The sequence below is a fragment of the Peromyscus californicus genome, unplaced genomic scaffold, assembly GCF_007827085.1.
Source record: "Peromyscus californicus insignis strain IS unplaced genomic scaffold, ASM782708v3 Scaffold_11__1_contigs__length_118956290, whole genome shotgun sequence".
NCBI classification, from domain to species: Eukaryota; Metazoa; Chordata; class Mammalia; order Rodentia; family Cricetidae; genus Peromyscus; species Peromyscus californicus.
The window spans coordinates 71,956,065-71,977,804 of NW_026294402.1; the positions used below are offsets into that span (position 1 = coordinate 71,956,065).

The 21,740-nt window shown below is 37.7% G+C and overlaps 1 protein-coding gene across 24 annotated transcripts in view; it reads right to left on the bottom strand.

Annotated features, from left to right (window-relative positions):
- Nucleotides 1-21,740, bottom strand: part of Mlip (muscular LMNA interacting protein) — a 231,365-nt gene that overhangs the window by 65,043 nt on the left and 144,582 nt on the right. For 23 of the 24 annotated variants that reach the window (XM_052714917.1, XM_052714916.1, XM_052714920.1 and 20 more), the window contains 2 exons: nucleotides 16,773-16,817; nucleotides 10,087-10,131 (listed from right to left, as the gene is read on the bottom strand). The exons of the other annotated variant lie outside the window; for it this stretch is intronic. In XM_052714917.1, the coding sequence (XP_052570877.1) occupies nucleotides 10,087-10,131; nucleotides 16,773-16,817 (90 nt within the window). The remainder of the gene's footprint in view (nucleotides 1-10,086; nucleotides 10,132-16,772; nucleotides 16,818-21,740) is intronic. 24 annotated transcript variants of the gene reach the window in all.

The following is a 21,740-nucleotide window of genomic DNA, read 5'->3' on the forward strand; positions in this document are numbered from 1 at the left end:
CATGCCAAGTAAAAATTCAATAAAAAGAAAGAGTGCCCCTCTTTGTTTGAGCTCTCCTCTGTAATCATTCTTCTTAAGCCCATTCTTCCCAGAAAACTGTAAATTAGCCCTGCCTAGTCAAACCTGGTGCTCACAAGTTAAGCCTTAGGAGACTACATCTCTCTCTCTGCTCTATAAAGCACTTGATGTATTTTGAGTCTTGAATAAATGTCTCTCTCTAATACTTTTTTCAGTTGCTATTTCCCTAGTTGTTGTCCATGTACACACCAAGTGGGGAAACACAGATTGAGAAAGTGCTTTTCTTCTCCAGCCTGAGAAATAGCTCTGACTTAAGAAACTCATTTATCTCCAGAGACAAAAAATGAGCCAGTAGTATCCAGTGATTTAACAAGTGTGAGAACACTATTCCTCAAGCGAACAGCGTAAGAACACCACTCAGGCAGTCTCCAATTCTACTCCCTGGTCCTGGGACCATGACCCTATGTTGTACACAAGTCCTTCTTTTCCATGAGGGTCCCTGCTAATTTCTCCTTCCCTCTTCTCATATTCCTGTACTTTCTTCATGAAATCAATATAGGAAATCCAAACAACCTCACACATGCCCAAACCAACATGGAACTTTAGGAGTTTAAGCCAGGTGTCAGCACACAGAGAGGGAAACACTGCCTAGCGGAATTTGATATGGTAGAGAATCTCTGCGCCAGAGAAACATGGCTGTCTCATTTCCTGTATTTCTAGCAGATGTTTTGAGTTATATTGGCCTAGACTTGTGACCACCTTCAAGAATGAGATCAGAAAAGAGATCAGTTTGGGCCAGTGAGATGGTTCAGAGCAAAGGAGGTTGCTGTTTAGCCAGACAATCTGAATGCAATCCCCAAAACCCACATGGTAGAAGTTAACAACTCCCATCAGTTGTCCTCTGTGCACGCGCGCGCACACACACACACACACACACACACACACACACACACACACATACACACACACACACACATACACACACACACACACACACACACACACACACACACTAAAATTTTAAAATAATGTAAAAAAATAGAACAAAGGAAGGAAACTTTTCAAGGTGTGAAATCTTAAATGCAATACATTCAGTATCACAGTCAGTTACTGACACCTCACGTTGCTTCTCTGCCAAGCTTTCTGCTCCTTACTTTCTGTGTGGCCTTACTTTCTTGGATATAGTGGCCTTCTGATTTCTAGACGATTATTGGGCCTTATTTCCTGTTTCCTCGGTGCTGTGCAGTTTTTCCTCTTTTCATTATTATTAAAAAATGAATCTCTGACTTTGCCTACCTGAAGTATCTGAGTCGTCCATGTTCTTTATTGCTAACTTGGTTTGCACAGATTGCTTTTTCTTAAATTGTGCATTGCCTCTTTCTTTGTTTTTAATTTTGCTTCTGTACCATGATTTGGTATAATTGTCAGTATTTTATAGCCATAAGTGGAAACCAGAGGAAGGGAAAAAAACAGACAGAGATTGTCTTTGATAGTGTTCACGTTCCCCATCATATGACCTTTATCATAGCTTCCAAATTCTCTCACTATTGGTCAGTTAAAAACTCTAGTCATAGCCAGGCGGTGGTGGCACACACCTTTAATCCCAGCACTTGGGAGGCAGAGGCAGGCGGATCTCTGTGAGTTCGAGTCCAGCCTGGGCTACAGAGTGAGTTCCAGGAAAGGCGCAAAGCTACACAGAGAAACCCTGTCTCGAAAAAAAAAAAATAAAAAAATAAAAAACTCTAGTCATTGTACACAACAAATCAATTTGAGGGTGCCCCATGCCTCCTGCTCTTGTTCTACACCCTTTACAGCCAGTTCAAAGCTTTGTGGGCTATTTGGGAGCTAAAGAACACCTCACTCTTCTAGACACCCTGAATCCATAGCTCATCTACATAAGAGCACTAAGGGTTATATGTTGATTTTTCACAAACACTGTAAGAGCTTTCAAGATAGAAAGTCAGAAGTCTTCCAGTTAATATGTGAACCAAGATCTACATCTAGGTCAGTTGGTCCAATGATCAGGTTTGTGATTTTTCATGCCCCTGTACCTTGGCAACAGAGAGAACAGGAGAAAGGAACTAAAAATCTTTTTAAAACACCTGCTTCCCTATAACATCAGTGAAATCCTTCCATTTTTTATTCCATTTAGATTGATTTAATCTCTTCATTTCTATTACCAACCCGCTTTTGAACCAGCACGGCATCATTCTGTCCTTCTCCTTTTTTTCCCACTAGATCTTCTAAATGTTCCTGGAACATTATGGAACCCCATGTTTTCCAGGTCTGATGTATGTATGTATATATATATATATATATATATATATATATATATATATATATATATGCACATACACACACATCTCAATGAGTCTAAAATATTCAGTCTCTAGATTTGATTAACAAAGCATGATAGCAGGATGAGGGGAGGATCAGGACACAGATTTTCATTTCTGAAATGCAGGTATTAGACTACATAATCTTGGAAAAGCCATTTGATATATTGAACCACATGAAGTGTTATAATTCTAATCCTTAACTGTGTCCTTTCATAATGGGTAGTGCCACATTATATTCCTAATGTCCCTGTCTCTTTTGGAATGACACCACATAATATTACTGCATCAGCCTTGTGTCAATGTACTCAAATCTATCATCCAAATGTAGTTTCAGTATATACTTCAGAAAGCCTTTAACATACATGATGAAGCAAGAGTTAACATGGGCACACAGGAGGCTCTTCCACAGGGACTTCCTTTCTGCTCTTCCTAATATGTTGTTTCTTTATGGCAAATGATCATGAAATTTACATTTTCTCAACATGAAATTACAGCACAAAGCAAGCTCATGGTTCCTCCATTCAAGAAGTTTCCTAGTGCCTTGCCACTCAGAATAGGGCCCATAGACCTGCAATTGTGAGCACCACCTGAGAATCGATCACATGGTACAGACCTTAGAACCATCCTTGACATATGACTGCACGTTAAAAGATCCCTAGATAATTTGTGTGCAAAGTAAAAACTATAAGGCACTAGACTAGAGTGTCTATCAAATGAGCTGCTCAGCTGGGGCTGGCATTGCCATTCCAGACAAACTTGTTCATAGGGGTTTTTTGTCTCCCATGGAAGAAGAGAAGGCTATTCTTTATAAATTTCTCATCTCTGTTTTCTCTTTGCTCAAAGTAATTTGTTATCCTTGGACATCAAGTAGGAGTTCTCTTGAAGGATTTCCTTAATTTTTGCAAATCTAATTTGCTAAGTCTGTGTGCAAACAAATATAAAGAAAATTAGATGAATCAGATTAGAAGAGTCCATAAAAAGTGAGTTACTGTAAAATTGTCACTGTCCAACAACTAAATCCATCCACAGAGGGTCTCTTGTCACTTGTAGAATATCAAATGACCAGCCTTGACAGACAGACACATATCTCTCCAGTTACGTCAGAAAACAAGATTCTGTAATTTTTTGTCTGAAATACGTGGTAAAATTGAAAGGACCTTTTCACACAGTTGATGCCCAGAACATTGAAAGAACAGTCTCCAGACAGAGGGAGAGTTAGCTGATGCGAATAGCTGACTGAGAAATGAATTACTCTAGATTTAAATATTCTGAAGCACCTCAAAAAGAAAACACCTGTTTGTGAACTCTGAAGACACATCTCTCTGAAGCTATTAGGACCTATTCTGACAAAGGAGACCTCTCCCAAAACTGTAGTGTCTGTGGCGATGGATATAACACAACTCTTAACTCAGGGTTCACAGTCTAAGCAAGCACTCCATGGAGTAACTATAGTGTAAATTACATCGTGCCATTCAACTTCCAAACAATGCCACTCACTTCCATATCAAATCATGTCAATTGATCTTTCAAAGGTTCGTTTGCCCTTCTCGTGGCAAAGATCTTTCAGTGCCTGATCTTCCCTGTCTTCAACTAGCTTTTCCCTTTCCAACTTGTCCTCTGCTGCTATACCTCTCACACCAGCACACTCACTCAAGTTCCCTGACTATGACTCACTGCCACTCACCCACTGGGAACCCTCTGCAGGAGTTTTCACTTGCTCTGTCCTATCTGTGGATTTTATTTCAAGTATATGCTCAAACATCACCTTACCGGAGAGCTGTCTCCTGACCAGCCATATAAAATGTTCATCTCTACCACCCTGTTACATTTGCCGCCATCTGACATCTGTGGATGTGTTCCTTGTCTTGCTCTATCTACTACAACACAAGCTCCATGAGGCCAGAGATCTCTGAAGACCTGAATTGGATTCCCCAGAACCCACATAAAATTGTCACCACGGTTGCCTACACACTTGTAATCCAAATCAAAGGATGTGGAGACAAGAAGATGCCTGGAGCTTGCTGTCCAACCAGTCTAGCCCAAATAGTGAGCTCTAGGCAAGAGAGAAACATTGTCTCAAACGAAGTGGGTGGCATTCCTGAGAATTACATCTGTGGTGCTCCATTGGCCTCAAATATGCATATACAGACACCCATATATGCACCACCCCACAAATATGCACTCCCTCAGTCATATGTGGTGAGTGGATGAAGTCCTGAGTGAATGTGTATTATTGACATGAACATAAACCATGTCAAGGACCCTGACACCTCAGATCCATGGCAAATCCTTCTTCAGGTCAGGCTTAGAGCAATAACAAGGCCTTCCCCTGGTCCAGGTATGGAGGTAAACAATACATGCAGAAAAGAGCAACTGCAGCTTCCTCCTCCAGGATGACTGCAGCTGCAATTGCTCCCCTCAGGTCCTCCTACCCAGATTAGCTAGCCTGCCCCTTCCTTCTTCATGCTGGAGATAGTAAAATAAATGCACTCAGTTTCCAGGCTGCTACTTGAGTGTCTCCATCTGAGTGTACGGCCCATTCAATCCCAGGTTTTCCTTATGTGTACCTATCATTTCTTCATTTCATGTCACCCCAGTCAGGTCAACCCAAAGCCAAAGCCATGCAGGTTATGGAACCTACAGATGCTTTCATTAAAAAAAAATGATGATGTCATATTTGTATTTGTATTTCTGGAAAACACAAATGAGGAGTGAGGTAGAACTTATATCATATCTCACTCTACTGTTATCCTTCTGTGAGAAAAAGTCTGAGATGGAAAGAATAGAGTTATGGGAGTTCGTTATCAAGATTTGGGGTGGTGGTGCTGAAAGACATTAGTCTAAAGCTGCTATTTATTTGTGTTTACATCTATCATATGTAAATTTTTGCTTGAGCACTGCTACTAGGGCACATAAAATTGGATTTTTTTCAGGCTTGAGAACTTAGAATCATAATTTTATGACAGCAAGTTGATACTGCCTCTGGCTATAGACCAAAGTTGGAGATTTACTGCCAGCAATGACCTAGCAAATTTGTTGCCAACATTTTTAAATGATGGCTTCTTAGAGCAACCTCTTTCCTAAATTAGTAACTTCAACAAATGGGATGATAGGTTGCCTGTAGCTACAGTAGTAAATTATAAGGTGATATGATGGGGAACAAAAAACATAACAGGGACCCGGTTTTCAAGTCTGTGAGCTCATGTTTTTGACTCATAAGATTTACACGACAGTAAATAGGAATGGAATAGCACACAGCAACCACTGTGGACCTGCTAGAAGCTCAACTGATTTGATGGATTAGAACATTTTTAAAGTGACCTGATAGTTACTTGTTTCTGTTTGCTTCTGTCTTCTCTCCATTCAGAAGTTGATTTTTATCCAACCTTGGTTTACAAATAGCCAAACAAATGGAAACACATGAACTATGAACCAATGGCTGAGGGGTCCCCAACTGGATCAGGCCCTCTGAATGGGTGAGACAGTTGATTGGCTTGATCTGTTTGGAAGGCATCCAGGCAGTGGGACCGGGTCCTGTGCTCATTGCATGAGTTGGCTGTTTGAAACCTGGGGCCTATGCAGGGTCGCTTGGCTCGGCCTGGGAGGAGGGGACTGGACCTGCCTGGACTGTGTCTACCAGGTTGATCTCAGTCCTCCTCGGGGAAGGCTTTGCCCTGGAGGAGGTGGGAATGGGGGGGGTGGGCTGGGGGGGGAAGGTGAGGGGGGCCGGAGGGGGGAGAACAAGGGAATCCGTGGCTGATATGTAGAACTGAATTGTTTTGCAAAATAAAAAAAAAAGGAGTTGATTTTTTTTCCTTAGATACTTTGCAGCAAAAAGGCTCCTAGGAATCCACAATTATCTACAATATAAAATTGTAGATAAAAGAAGCATTGTCTAATCTATTTATGTAACAATTCACTCATTCAATCAGTGAGTGGTAACTGACTCTACCCCATCAGCAATATTATGTACTTGAATCTTATACTTATGCTCATTTTCCTTTCAAATAAATATCTCAGATCTCAAAATCTTGCAGTATATGGTAAACCTCCTGAGAATGAAAAGCAGTTCATTTTTATGCTATGAGACCACTGAGATGGCACAAGGTAATTATGGGAGTTTAATGCAATGAGAAACATGAAAGAAATTTGTAAAGAAAAAAATAAGAGAATTTTGAATTTATATAGACTATCAACTGTAAATAATCTACACAAGTCATGAAAACATCTATTTACTGGTTTTTTTTCCAAAGTTTTATAACTACCATAACAACTGTATAAAACTAAACACGGGCTTCGGTAATTATAAAGCACATCCCGTGACTCAGGCACTGTTTTGTGAACTATACACAATACAGATTGAACTACTCTGATGGAAAAGGAAAGACAATAGCGTGAGTCACAGCTCAGGAGGCGTACATGATGAATGCTGTTGCTCCTAAGTGTGCTGTGTCAAAGAAAACTGGTCAAGGAGAAACTGAGTTTAAAGAAGACATCAGCTCTACACAAAAGCCTTTCTCAACAACAGGGACCTAAAGGCCCTCAGAAAGCTGAGTCATGCCCAGTAAAGCAGGGCACAACAGCTGGCACTCAGAACCAGAGACAAAGTCACTGCCAGCTTAAGGCTCTTCTTTATTCCATTCCAGTAAACTGCATTTGCTCTTACTTCTATGGGGCCATGTGGCTTATTTTCTAAACCTCTTGTGGTATGCTCTGCAGATTCAGCAGCCCATCCTGAACAACACTGAATGGTTTGCAATGACATGGACTTCCAACAGCAAAAGAGCCAACTGTCATCTAACCTAGGCTTCCCTCATAAAACAAAAATAAATAAACAAACAGATCTTGCCCATCTTGTCTAAACTAAACTGTTTCCCAAGCAGAGAAAAGAGGACATACCCATCTTTGTTAGCACTGAGATGGTCCAGTTCCAGAATTAAGAAAGCTTCACCCAAGCTTCAAACCAAGCCAACGATTTCCGTTTCCTCTTGTTCCTTTTGATATGCTACAGGAAGCACTATCCAGTTTGCTCCAGGGTCCCTGATGCCCCTGCTCAGTCTGCCCTCACCCTGTCTGCACCTTTTCATTAAGTTCTCATATTTAGCAGACAATGCAAAACTTCAGGAGGAGCCAGACCATGCAGGTGGTCAATGGAGAGAAGAGTTCTCCAGAGGCCAATTTCTTAATTTACTCAACAGAGGTTTCTTAAGCCTCATGAACTATTAAAAATCAATAACAATAATTCCTTTTGAAAACCACACACAACAAGGATAAACATTAATGCTATGACCTTAGATGATCTAATTAGACTCTTGCAGCTTTCACTTCGATGCCTATGAAAATGGCTTCTCATATCTTTTTTTTTTTTTTTTTTTTTTTTTTTTTTGGTTTTTCGAGACAGGGTCTCTCTGTGTAGCTTTGCGCCTTTCCTGGAACTCACTCGGTAGTCCAGGCTGGCCTCGAACTCACAGAGATCCGCCTGGCTCTGCCTCCCGAGTGCTGGGACTAAAGGCGTGCGCCACCACCGCCCGGCCGGCTTCTCATATCTTTTGATGATCTAGGGCTTTGGAGTGCAATCATAATATCTTCATTTTCTACAGGACCATATCGAATACAGCTTGTGGTGCTATATGAGTCTCATAAAAATCCCTTAAGGCTAGCACAGTCCTTATTCCAACCTCCACTTAGAGTGAGAGATTCCTTTCCAGTTGTTAACTAATATATTGGTGATTAAAAGAGGAGAAGCTAATACTGTGGGTGAGTCTCATCAGAGTACCAAAATAGTTTCTCAAGTTCAGTATTACATCATTTGGCTCCTAGAAAAAAACAATGGAAACAACATACATAATGTGTGTGCATGGGCACACACACACACACACACTGCTTGTGTTTTGAAGTGCTGGGGACTGAACATGAGTCTCATGGATGCTAGACAAGTACTTCAACATTGAGCTAGACCCTAAATCCAGAATGCAAATATTTTAAGAGCTGAAGTCACGACTCTTTGGAGATGCATACTTGTAACGACAACAAGCCAGTAGGTCGGTCAGGTTAAAAATTTTTTAAAGCTTGAAATTACTTTATCATTCAAAAGTCAAATCTCTACATTTGAGATTGATATTAAACTTGTGCCAGTATGACAATTTGTCGCATATTTTCACTTACATAAGCTTACAATATTTCTGTCCTATAGTTGATTCAAATAATTGTCACAGTAACTGCTTATTTTATTCCAAAGTGATACATTTATTCATGTTATTTAACTCTTACATATATTATTTTCTAATATTTATTATGTGCTAGACACATTTACATGTATACACATATAGACAGATATTTATGCAACTGCTTGTTATATCATCAATACATATGCATTATAAATTCATATAAATATTAACTCATATATATATGTGTGTGTGTGTGTGTGTGTGATTATAGTGATTTTATTTTTCAAAATTGTTCCTATGTATTCCTATTTTCTAAATTGAATCCCAAGAATGTTGATCATGGAATATGATGGTAACCTTTTTATGGAAATAAAAAAATTATAATCAGATATAATGTCACTGAAGAATAAGATACTATATGTATATATTTATTTTCTGGTTTAATCTGTTTTGGGCAATCTTAAATATAGGATAAATGTCACAAGGTGAAATCAAATGATTTGACCGAATGATTGTGTCAGTCCAATACTTTTTGTGATTTTCTTGATTGTAACGTCTTTATAAATGCATCTATACCTCAGAAGAAATCTCAAATTAAAACTTAGTTAAGACATGCTTTGGACTCCTTAAAGAACTGGTCTAAATTAAATACAAAGACATCCTCATTAAGTCAAAGTAATATTTTTCATATCTCTTAGAGAATACATACACAGAAACACAGAATATTTTAATAGATTTTTTAAGTGGGTTTTACTGTATTTATAACTTGTTTGTGATATACCTCATTCTATAAAACTGATACTTAAATGTATGTATATTTTCAAGTATTCCTTTGAAATAGAATTTTTAATATCGTGTATGTAGAATACAATCCACAAACATGCATTTTATCAATCAACATCTAAAAATATATCTTTTGTATGTTGTGGTGAATGAATTTCTACATGAGCATGGTCAACCACTCTTGACTTCTAAACATTGCTCTCAAGAAACAAATAGGAATTATTTTAAAATTAAAAGAATTATAATATTTCCAGATCTAAAGTGGAAACTAGTCAACTTTATGATGTAACTGCAATGTTTGTTTCTATGGCTACTGCTTCATTCTCTGTGTCAGAAAGCATTGATTCTATCCTGGAGGGTCTGGGTAGTGAATGATTGAAGATTCTGGTTGTTCTGTTGAATTTACAAAGGAGACAGTCCCCTTCATCCCCACACATCCAGAAGCTACCCCCATATTATCTGTATTGATCTCCTTGAACTATTTTTGGATCCCTCTTATCAGGAAGTGATCTCCTTTGCAAACTCAAACCGCATTTTCTTCTGACTCAATTCAATCTCTTGTAATACCACTGCTCAGAGTTAGTGGTAGTCTTGGTTTATAAATTTTTTTTATGTATTAGTCACCTAAAAAGCAGCCATCGTGTGACTTCACTAAAACATCAATAAATTTTGTTAGACAAGTAAGCAAACTTATTATCTCTTCACTTTCTTTCAGCAGAAGTTGTCTTGAGAAATAAGAATGTTCAAAGGAGGTAAACAACTTAGAACAAGATACATACCAGTTGACTCTCAGATGCTGTAGAAGATGATGATAAAAGATTTGCCTAAAAATAGAATTATGATGGATATTAGTGAAATTATTGAAACAAAGCATGGCACCAAGAAATGGTTCTTTTGAGCATTGTGGCACACATCCTGCGCATTTTAGTTCGCATAGTAGGGTAGATACTGCCTTTCTTCTTGTCTTAATAATATAAGCACTACCACATGATACCAATGATTCTTCAAGGTTAGATAGTATCGTCTATTTGTTCAATCCATATTTTATTTAAACAAAGACTATTGTTGATATTTATGTTTACTTACACCAAAATAAAAAAAATGCAGATTTTTTTCAAAACAGACTTATATTAAGAGAATAGTGTAACAGGAATCCCCGGAATTGGGAATGAAAATAATTTGCTTCCAAAATTCTTTAGAAATTCTTGTTAATATTATCTCTTTGTCATTGGTTCCTGTATTTTACTCCTTTTGTCTGGTGATCAGATCTTTGCAACTAGTTAGTATTTTACACTTTTCCTAATAATGTTACGTACTTCACAGTGATGTGCCTGGAGGCTAGGGATGACATGGGTGGGCCCAGCAGAGGGAAGATAAAAGATGATGCTAAAGGAAGGCTACATGACACTTCATTCATGCTGAGCGTGTGAGTCACCAACTGCACTGTCTAGGGTTGTAGTTACAAATAACATGTTCTTCAAAACTACTAAAGTCTACTTTTAAAATTCTTATCACATACAAAAATTATAATTTGGTAGGGACATATATATACATATATATTGATTAATTTGATCAAAGTTTTTATAATGTATGCACAGATGAGACATCACACTGTTTTCCATGAATATAAAAGTATTTGTCAATCAAAAAGTATAAATTTGTATAAAATAGTAGAGCACATTTTCAGTAAAGATACATTTGTAACGTCAAAGAAATTCTGTTAGTTGTATTTTTTGGTTGGTTGGTTTTATTTGGGGGGGGGTGTTGTTTGTGTGTTTTATAGGGCTCAAGCTCATGACCTTGCAGCCTCGGCCTCTAAGTGCTGACAACAGAAATATGTGCAACCATTCCTTTCTTACAATTAGGTTATACAGGGACTAAAAGAGCGGAGACTACAAAGTGAAGATGTGACTGTCTGAAAGACAAATGACCATAGAGGTTCCCAGATATGCCAGCCAGTTTTGGGAGAAACTAATTTTGCTTTCCAAAGACATAATACCAAAATCATAAAGAGCCACCAGGCCCCTTCTTGCTGTCTGGAGCTCCATTTCCTCAGAACCCATATTGGAGAAACCTTAAAATTACACAAAATTATGTCTTCTCATGAATATAAAACATAAAACCTATTGTGTCCTCTCCATTCTAGTGGAGCAGAGCCCGATGGTAACTCCCACTCCTCCTTCGGCCCTTTTCACACACAAATGCACTCTGGAAGCTCATCTGAACAGGAAGAAGAACACATGGAAGTAATTGGTAGAGTGGAATTTCCTGCCTTCATTGTGTACCACTCTTCCAGTAACTCATCAACCTCTGGCCTCAGCCTCTGGAAGCAGACCTGGACCCCAAGTGGGATTTAAGTCTCCGTTTCCCCCAAAATCTATGCCTGGTACTGAGCAGCACCTGAGTCACTCCAAGCATAGCAACACCGCCAAGCATAGCAACAAGAAGAATATGTGAGCTGCAGAAGTGAGAGAAGATGACCTTTATTTGAATATCTGTGTATAAAATGGAAAATATTCTTAGTAAGGTTTGACACATTTTTCAATATATTGTGATATTTTGGAATCAATATCCTTCCACGGTAATGACATTTTCTGTTCCTTGAGCTCATTAAAATGAGATTTTTACCTATAAACTATCATATATTTAATAAGGCTGTACCATTTTTTATGGAACTTAAAAGTAATTCATGATATGTGAAAAGTTCATGAAATTAGTTATTATCAAATAGAACATTACTCCAAAACCAAGGGTTTCTGATAAATTCGTTAGAAGCACAAATATTCCATTTTCTAAGATTGAATTTTACTAAGAACGCATGCTGTGATTTTTAAATTACATGACTGAAATAGATTTATATGGGTGACAGGTCATAAAAATAATAAAGGCAAATGAAAGCAGAGAAAATTTTTTTCTTCCAAATCCAAGAGACTGAATGAAAACTAAAATAGTGTTTTAATATAAAAATTATTATTTCACACAGAGGAAAGAAACTGTCTCAGAAGGAAGGCTGGGATGCAGCTCGGTGGTAGAGTAGTGACCTACCATATATAAGTGCCTAGGTTCAATTCCCAGCACTAGAATAAGAAAAGGGGGTAGCTCGAAATTTTGACCTCACAGGACTCATGGATGGTTTAAATGAACCAATCAAAGTTTATTTGCTGCTAGCTATTATTGCTGAATTTAGTGTCTGTTTAAAAGCTTAATGAAATATTGTTGATAAACTGATCTATTCAATTGTACAAAAGGCCTAACGGTACATTTCAATATGTTGTTAGTCCTATTTTACTTCTATTGTGCTTAAGAATGTCTCTGCTAAATTACTTTAAAATAGCCTTTAATTCAAGCATACTGTGGGAGAAGCAATAATAAAACTTTAATTAATCTAAACAAAACGAGCATTTTATTGATCCAGACTGATCCTAAAACAGACTGTAAACAATAGTCAGACATTTAGCCAGGACCGAAGGAACATCATTGTCTACAGATACCATTCCTTTCTTCCCTCCACTCCTTTATCTTATTTCCTTCCTTCCTTCTTCCCTCCCCTCTGTCCCTTCCTCCCTTCTCCTCCTCTTCTTCTCCAACACTTTTCTTTCTCTCTTTCTGAGAAGGACAACCTTCCACACAAGACCCACACAGAACAATTATTCATAAAACTCCTGATTACTTAATTAACCTGTTACAATCACCACAGGAAAGGTGAAAATCCCATGAGCACACTAACATGCGGATACAGCAGGAAGTGCCCGCTCATCTGTCTCTTTTAATATGATTCCATTCTCTGGCCATTTCTCCCCTATCTCCATAAGAAAGTGGATCGCTCATCTGGTATTTTAGTTACTTCTATGCCCTCTGTTGGCATTTACATCTCAGAAGTGAGGAACCTTGCTATTGTGTTCACTTCACTCACCCCAGTGACCCCTCAATAATTTATACATGATAGATGTCCAATAAATATTTGTCAGATCAATGAAGAAAAGTGGAAATTGGACAACAGAGTTAGGAAATGCTACTAGTTTTTCCACTACTAATGATCCCTGGATTATATTTGAAACTAGGGACTTAGTGTGTTTGGTGCTAACGTGCTCAGAATATCCTCAAGTGCAATACAGTTCTCTTCCTGACTTTCATCCTTCCCTTATTCTGCCCCCTCAGTAGTACACAGACTGGTGAACTGCATGGCCCTTGTTTCTGAACCAAATCTAGGACTTTTCAAAGTTAATGGAACCTGGAGTCTAGACATGTATATTGTCATGAACGTGCCTAATTTCCCCAAGAGAGTGAAATTCTAAAATGTTAGTCTACAGACTTCTCAAAGTTACTCTGACAGGACATGAGAGAAAATTAAAACAAGAAATTAATAAGTAAAAACTATTCAATTTGTACTTTAATAAAACGTCATGTGTTTTACCCATTATATTAGAATTTCAAAAATGAATTACTGCCTTACTCATTTTTAAAAGTCAGAATATACTGCATTTAAGACAGATGGCTGATGTAAGAGGACAGCCTAAAGCTAAACTGAACTTCTGTCCTAAAATTGTGTTATTTTCTTCTCAGAGTAAATGCATCAGCTGTCACTTAGTAATTACGGTAAAAGCAGCCATGTGTTGGTGTGAGTTATCTATAAGTTGACACCAAAGAACTGGATTTATCTGCCATCATAAGATGTCCTCTTCCAAAAGACATATCTTCCAAAGACATGGACATATTTGAGATGCCACACACAATTTAATGTTATGTGTTTTTTTTTTCCCCACGCTCCCCGTTATGTTTTAAAAGAGTAAAAGGCAGAGCTTCTTGCTCAAGAAACAAACTTTAATTAAGGTCAAGAATCTTAGTAGAATCAAAGTTATGTTTGTTCTAATCTAATCCTGAATTTGTTCAATGATTCACAGTTAACTTAAAATGACTCAATGGCTCTCACAAGCTATAAAGAGGAAAAATAACCTCCTTTGATTGGGTATAATAATAAAGAACCTTTTAAGAGCCTGGGTAGATGACTTACTGAGTGAAAGGATTACTGTGAAAACCTGAAGCCCCCAGGCCTTACCTGTCCATTCACCGGGCTTGGCAAGTCACCGATTACCTCAGCACTCAGGAGACAGAGACTGGCGATCCTGGATCCAGCCGGCTACCCACACTAGCTAAAGTGTCAAGCTCCCAGTTCAAGCGGGAGTCTCTGCTTTGGTAATTAAAGTGGAAAGTGACTGAGGAAACTCATGATGTCAACCTCTGGTCTCCGCACCCACACAAGTGCAGGTACTACAGACTCGCACACGTTAAAAAAAATATACAAATTAAGACAATTCCCCTAGGAGGGTTAGCCAGATGCTAGCAGCTGCCAAACATGCCTGTAAGGTGGTCTAATCAGGAACACTTCATGAAACTCCAGCAACTGATGAGAAAGGGTAGTGAGAAAAGGATTTGGGGTGCTTATTTTGGGGACCAGTCCTTATGATCACAAAATCCATGTCACACACACACACACACACACACACACACACACACACACACACACATATATATATATATATATATATATATATATATAGAGAGAGAGAGAGAGAGAGAGAGAGAGAGAGAGAGAGAGAAAGAAAGAGAGAGAGATTTTTCTTTTTGCCCAATTAAAGAATCAAGGAATCAAAATCATGAGGCTTCTAGTCTTCTAACACTAAATGGGTGCAAGGAAAGGGAGAAGGTGTAGATAAATGCAAAAATGAAGGGGAAAGAAAGAGGGGGCTATGATATATGAATAACTCCAGTGTGTTGAGACTGCTCTAAGGGCTTTTCACATAAGGACCCTATAAACCTTAAATTAATCAAATGGGAACACTATCACCATCCCCTATCTTATGGATGAAAATGGAGGCATGGTAAAATAAAGTAAGTGATCTTCCCCAGGAGCAACAGTTCCCACCAGGGTCTAGCCTACCTGTGTCTCCTCCAAAGGATTTCCAATAATAATGGAAACGGACAGAAAACACTTCCAGGAAATGCTCTGAACCGTGTTCCTGCCACATCCTGTAAACATCATTTCCCAAATATGATAAAATGTAATGATTTTACTGAGCTTATTTTTTACCTTAGAGAGATCCAGACGAAGGCAGAAAGGTGTGAAGTGCAATGTTGGCATGGCACGCAATACACATTTAATAACTATTTATCCTTGATAATGATGAAGAGTACAAATTAGAGAAAACAGCATGTGCTGTAAAAGGAGTAGTTTAGTGGTTTATTTTAGATTAAATGCTCAATGCATGCTAGGAAACTGTCTCATGTGTAGTAAAATACTTCTGTGCAGAGCAGATGAGGACCACAATCATGACATGATTGTGCAAAGTGGGTAAGGTTCCATGATTGTGCAAAGTGGGTAAGGTTCCATGTACATCGTGTGCTAAGTCAACCCAACATCATTTGAAGCATGGGAGTTCATGACTACATATCTGTTGGTGTAGTGTTCTTCTCTAAGACTTGTATATTTACATATGCATGTTTGACTGTATGTATGTGCCCTGCGTGAGTGCTTGCTGCCTGCCAGAGGCCAAAAGCCTGCCAGAGGCCAAAAAAAAGGAAAAAAGAAAGACAGAAAGAAAGAAAGAAAGAAAGAAAGAAAGAAAGAAAGAAAGAAAGAAAGAAAGAAGGAAGGAAGGAAGGAAGGAAGGAAGGAAGGAAGGAAGGAAGGAAGAAAGAAAGAAAGAAAGAAAGAAAGAAAGAAAGAAAGAAAGAAAGAAAGAAAGAAAGAAAGAAAGAAAGAAAGAAAGAAAGAAAGAAAGAAAGAAAGACTGCACCAGATTCCTTGGAACTGGAGTTATAGCCAGTTGTGAGCTACCAGGTGGGTACTGGAGTTACAGCCAGTTGTGAGCTACCAGGTGGGTACTGGAGTTACAGCCAGTTGTGAGCTACCAGGTGGGTACTGGAAAATGCACCTGGGTCTTCTGCAAGAGCAGCCAGTGCTCTCACCCCCTAATGCATCTCTCCAGCTCTATGGTTTAGTTTTTCTCATAAACAGACACTAAATTACTTGATAATTTAAACATAGGAAAGCAACAAACTGGCCATTCAATTAAACTGGTGATTCCTTTGGATGTGGACTAACCTCAGTGTGTCACGGACATGAATTGACTATTTTTTAAACTCAAGCAGTGCTTATGAAAATAAATGCCATCTGAGCTTTGATAAGTGGAGGTACAAAACTCAGGTAATACAATTATGTTTTGTCTATCTAAGGGGATTAAACAATAATTCATTTAAGAAGGAATTCAGTTGATAAGGTTACTTGATGCTGTACACCTGACATAATCTAATTTCCTATGCTTGAGCCAATCATAGCCTCTTACACCTTTCAATTTATGAAAAAAATGAATACATTCCATTATAATTTCTGTAGAGCTGAGTTCTCTTTAAAATATGTACAGGACTCCATTGAAAAAGTAGCAAGCATAGTTAGAAAGATACTTACATATTTGGTTTCTCGACCAGCTGCTCTTGGATGAGTTGTAGGAGTCTGCATGAAAATAAAAAGAATTATGCATCTCACTAACTAGTGAATAATGAAAGTTTCAGAATTTAAGACAGGAATGAATTTTTTCTCTACTGAGTCTTTCTAACCATGAATCCTACTGATCTATACAAAATTCTATTTATCTTCGAAATTTGCTTTATAAAATTAGTACCCCTTCATTGTCAAAACTCTGGCAATTTCTTCTTATTTATTGATGTTAGCCATGAGTCCTATAGTTCCTCATCACATTTCTTTTATAGTTTTGGCTGTCTCAGAATTCTTTAGAAATTTCTGTTCTGTCTGTTCTTTGAGCCCCTTATACCCAAAGACATTCATCCCATTTCAATCATTTACTTTAAAGACCAAACCCAACTTTACCTCCAAGAATAACATAAAAGCTCTATGAAATTTCAACTTCAAGTGTCCCTCTCTCAAAACTCTACCTCTTTACCCATACCTTCATGTCTCTAATACCTCTGCTATCAGCTATGCTACAGTGGGATTTCTAAATTATTAACTTGATTCTAGTTCAAGTTCTTCACTTCCATCTATTTCATGGTCTTATGGTTAATATTTCCATTTCTCTTGCCTCCCTCTCTTTATGTGGCAAATTCACTTGTCAAATAAGAACAGAAGCCCTACATGGTCTCTCTGATCCACTTATCTCACACTTGTACATGAGAAGTAAAATGTTTCTGTGGAAACTCTAAACCACACCTTGATTTCGTGTTAAATAAATGGCCATCAGCTTCACCTGTGTCCACTCCATATGCCTTGGTAATCCCCCAATATTTGTTCTCTTAGGTCTACTTTCTGAGGTTAGAACAACATTTGCCAGGAACAGATTTGAGCCTGAAGAGTGACCCAAAACTTGTTCTTCATGATGGTTATTCTTGATTGTTCACTCTACAAGCTCTGGAATCAGATAACTAAATACACTAAGTGGTATCATGTTTAGGGCATTCAAGACATAGTAGAGGCTACCAGGGCTAAACACAGAGTAGAGAGTGCCAGAGTAGAGAATGCCAGGGAAGGGCAGATCATGACAATGTTCAGAGACCTGATAATAAAGCATCTTAAAAAGACTTTGACTACATATTTCTTTAACAGTATTTCTGTGTGGCATGTTAAGAACAGAGTAGAGGGTTGGGGATTTAGCTCAGTGGTAGAGTGCTTGCCTTGCAAGCACAAGGCCCTGGGTTTGGTCCTCAGCTCTGGAAAAAAAGAACAGAGTAGAGTGATGTAGTAACATGACAGCCATGCTACTGTGCTGGCCAGCAAAAAATGACCATTGTTTAATAGCACAGAGGCTATGAAATAATCACATTCTACAGGTGTTTTGAAACTATAGTGAAAAAAGGGTGTTGAACATGACATAAAGAGAAAAACTTCATGCAAAGTTTATGGACTAAAGCAAATGAAAGACTACTATCAATAAATGTGGGAAAGTGGTGGGTGTGATTACTTGGTAGAAAAAGTCTTGACTACATCTTCATCTGTGTTGAGCTTGAAAGATTTTCTCATTCTGAAATGGAACAAAGACTAAATAGTTAGAAATCTAAAACTGGAAATAATACTGGACCAGAGGCATACATTTGAAGCTGTCAACATGTATGTGAATTTGCGAGGCTGGGTGACAATACTAACAGATGAGAAACCTAGGGACTGACCTCTATGCACCCCCTACATTGGTCAGTTGGGAAAGGCAGATGAGCAAGCAGAGGAGAACAAGAAATAATAAGGCAGAGAAGGAACGGGTAAAATATGGTGCTTATTTTTTGTCTTAAACTTACTGCATTGAAAGGTGTTTGTTGTGAAATAAGAACATTGTTCGGGAAATTATTTTCTCAGCTTTAGCATAACCATTCTTACATCTGGACTCGTGACTTCTATTTTCTGTTCTACTACAGTGAAGGCCATTCTCTCTTTCTTATCAAAGAATAATGTCTGATTGTCTTATACAAAATGCAATGGACAGGGTAGTTTGTAAACAACAGATATTTAACTTTCTGAGTTCTAAAGGGTGAACAAGCTTAGATAGGTTCATTGTATGGTAAGGTCCTGTTTTCTCATTCACATATTGAAAATTCTTGTTTCCTCACATGGTAGAAGAGGTAAGAAGCTTCTCTCTGGTCTTTTTTTTTATAATCCCATCAATTAAGACTCAATCCCTATGACCTAGTCACACTTTAAAAGCCTCACATTATAACACCACATCAGTGATTACTTCTACTTATTAATTCTTGGGGGAGGGAGTTCGACCATAACACATTCCTTTTTGAATCAAGATCTGATTGTAGATAGATTTTTTTTTCTGCAGTATCTCTATTCTTTTGTATAGCCAGCACCTCACATTCATCTAACACAAAAGCCACCAGTACAAGAATGTGATCTTGTCATTCCAAGCCTCAAAAATCAAACAAAAATGTCTTCCTTGATCCCATTACTAACCATTTGCTTTATCTTTTTCAAAATAATGGTACATATTATTTTATTCTATGGTTTTTTAACTGGTGACATTTAGATATTTTGTCTCTGCTGTCTTACAATTTTTGCATCATAAGGGCAAGGCAAGCAAAGGAGCATAGTTAGGAAGTAAACTGTGTCACTATGCTCCTTTGTGTTGGCTGCAGAAAAGGAAGCTGATTATTACATGGTTACACCGACTGACAGGTTCTGCTATTCCTCTGCTGAATTCTTCCTCAGTAGTGACAACCAGGACAATGACCAGAAAAGAGCTGTAAGCAGAGGTGCAGGGAAGCAGAAGGAGGTTCAGGGTCCCCACAATGCACAATGGGAACCATCTAGATTCTGAGGTAGACATTCCTCTTATTCTGAAAATAATGAGGAAAGCTTGAGAATGTTGACAAATCCTAGTACTGGGAATTATTATTGCTATTCTAGGTATCAGATACACCTATAGAAAAATTATCTACAGAATTTAGGGGAGAAGTCTAAAGACTCTAGATGAAAGGCCATAGATAGTAACAGTAGAAATACATAAAAATGAAAAGCACTCCTAGACACCTATAGGAAAAATTAGTAATGTCATAACCAGAGTCAATATTCACAGTGTTTACAGAGCCAGATTGAAAATGGTCACTCTCTAGCAGTTACAAATATCGTGGTGACAAAATATAAGTATGAGAAAGAGAATATAAACAGACAGAGGGCAAAGAAAAGAGCCATTATCCTATTTTTTAGCAAAACTATAATTTTAATTACAATGTAGTGTGTAGGGTGGGGCACAGCATGCACACGGAGGTCAAATGACCTCTCCTTCCATCGTATGTGTCCAGCAGGTAGAACTCGGGCTGTCAGACTTGGGGGACAGTGTCTTTACTCACTGGGCCATCTTATCGGCCCAGGAACCAAGCTTAAGTGAAAGAGCAACATGAAGATTTTTATCATAGATGAAGTTCACAAAACATACACAAAGAGATTCAGTTGAAACTATGATCAACACAACCACAAAAAGTAAAAGTGAGTATATGAATGAATGATAATGAAAGATCTAAATTAAATAGAAATTTTTTAAAACTCTAAATAAAGAAGAAATTTAAAAAACTTTAAAATCCAATTCCAAAATATATTTAAAAATAGTATGTATCTGTGCTTTTGGTTTGGTGAAAAACAATTAAAAGGTGAAAAACTATTTTATATAATATTGAAAATGACTTTTATGAGCTTTACATAAATTCAACAATTACTCTCCATAATGTGTGTGTGCAACCACAAAAATAAGAAAATGTAATATAAAATTTTCAAACTAAAATTTTTTTAATTTTAAATTAATAAATGTCAAGTTACCAAAAGGAAAGTAAAAATTAATCAAAATACCAAACAGGACAAAAAGATCTAAGTTGAAAATATTAATTAATGTTAACAGAAGTGAGTACTGATATAACAAATATTACAATAACTGTAAGTGACTTAAATTCCCAAATAAACAGAATCTTACATTGAATAGAAAGTGATATATGGAAATGTGTGAGCCTGAAGAAAACTGGGCAAAGGTATAGAAAAAGATAAAAGATAAAAATCTAGAAGAAAAAACATGGAGGAAACCCCATTTTAAAAATTATAAATATAAGGTTACTTTAGCACATAAGAAAATCTTTCAAAAAGATTATATTCTACCAACGTTATAAAATTTTAGATTTGAGAATGATTTACCTATAAGCATCAGTAATATAGTTTCAAAATACACAAGTCAAGTCTCATAAAGTCTCTTCTAGACTTACTATTTTCCTACCTCTTTGATAGCAATAAACAACTAGTCTCTTAACACTCTTAACAGCTTTCATGATAGCACACTTCCCTGATTCCCCTCTTAACATAGCCTTTCACTATGCTTCACTGGTTCCACCTCTACCAACCTGTAACATTTTGTTCCTTGGAATTCTGTACAGGCTCACAGTATGCGGTGCCCACATCTCTCCCATTAGCTGCAGACACAATGACTCCATTCATACAATTCAAATATGGACACTATCTAAATTTCCACACTCTCTCCTTTCCATTATGCTGTATCTACTTCACTGTCATCTGCCCTGGGTATGAGAGATGAAGGGCTCATTCATGACTCCTCTCCTTTATTGCTCATATCTGAATGTCATCAAACCCCAACCCATTTGCTTACTTATGGCTCCTTTGAACTCACATTTTTGGTCCACCATCAGTAACTGTACTCATGACTTCCTCAGAAGTCTCTTCCCCACAGCCAGAATGATCATTTTTGTGTCCTATTTTCCTTGAGATCAAAATTTCATACCATGACAAATATATTCTCAAACTAATTTTATACTGTTCGTACCTGGTTCACTAAACTTCAAATGCACTGACTTTTTCAATATCTTCACAGAAACAAGTTATGTTGCCTCAGGAAATTCATACATTACTATGCCTTTGTCTGGAGGAATTATC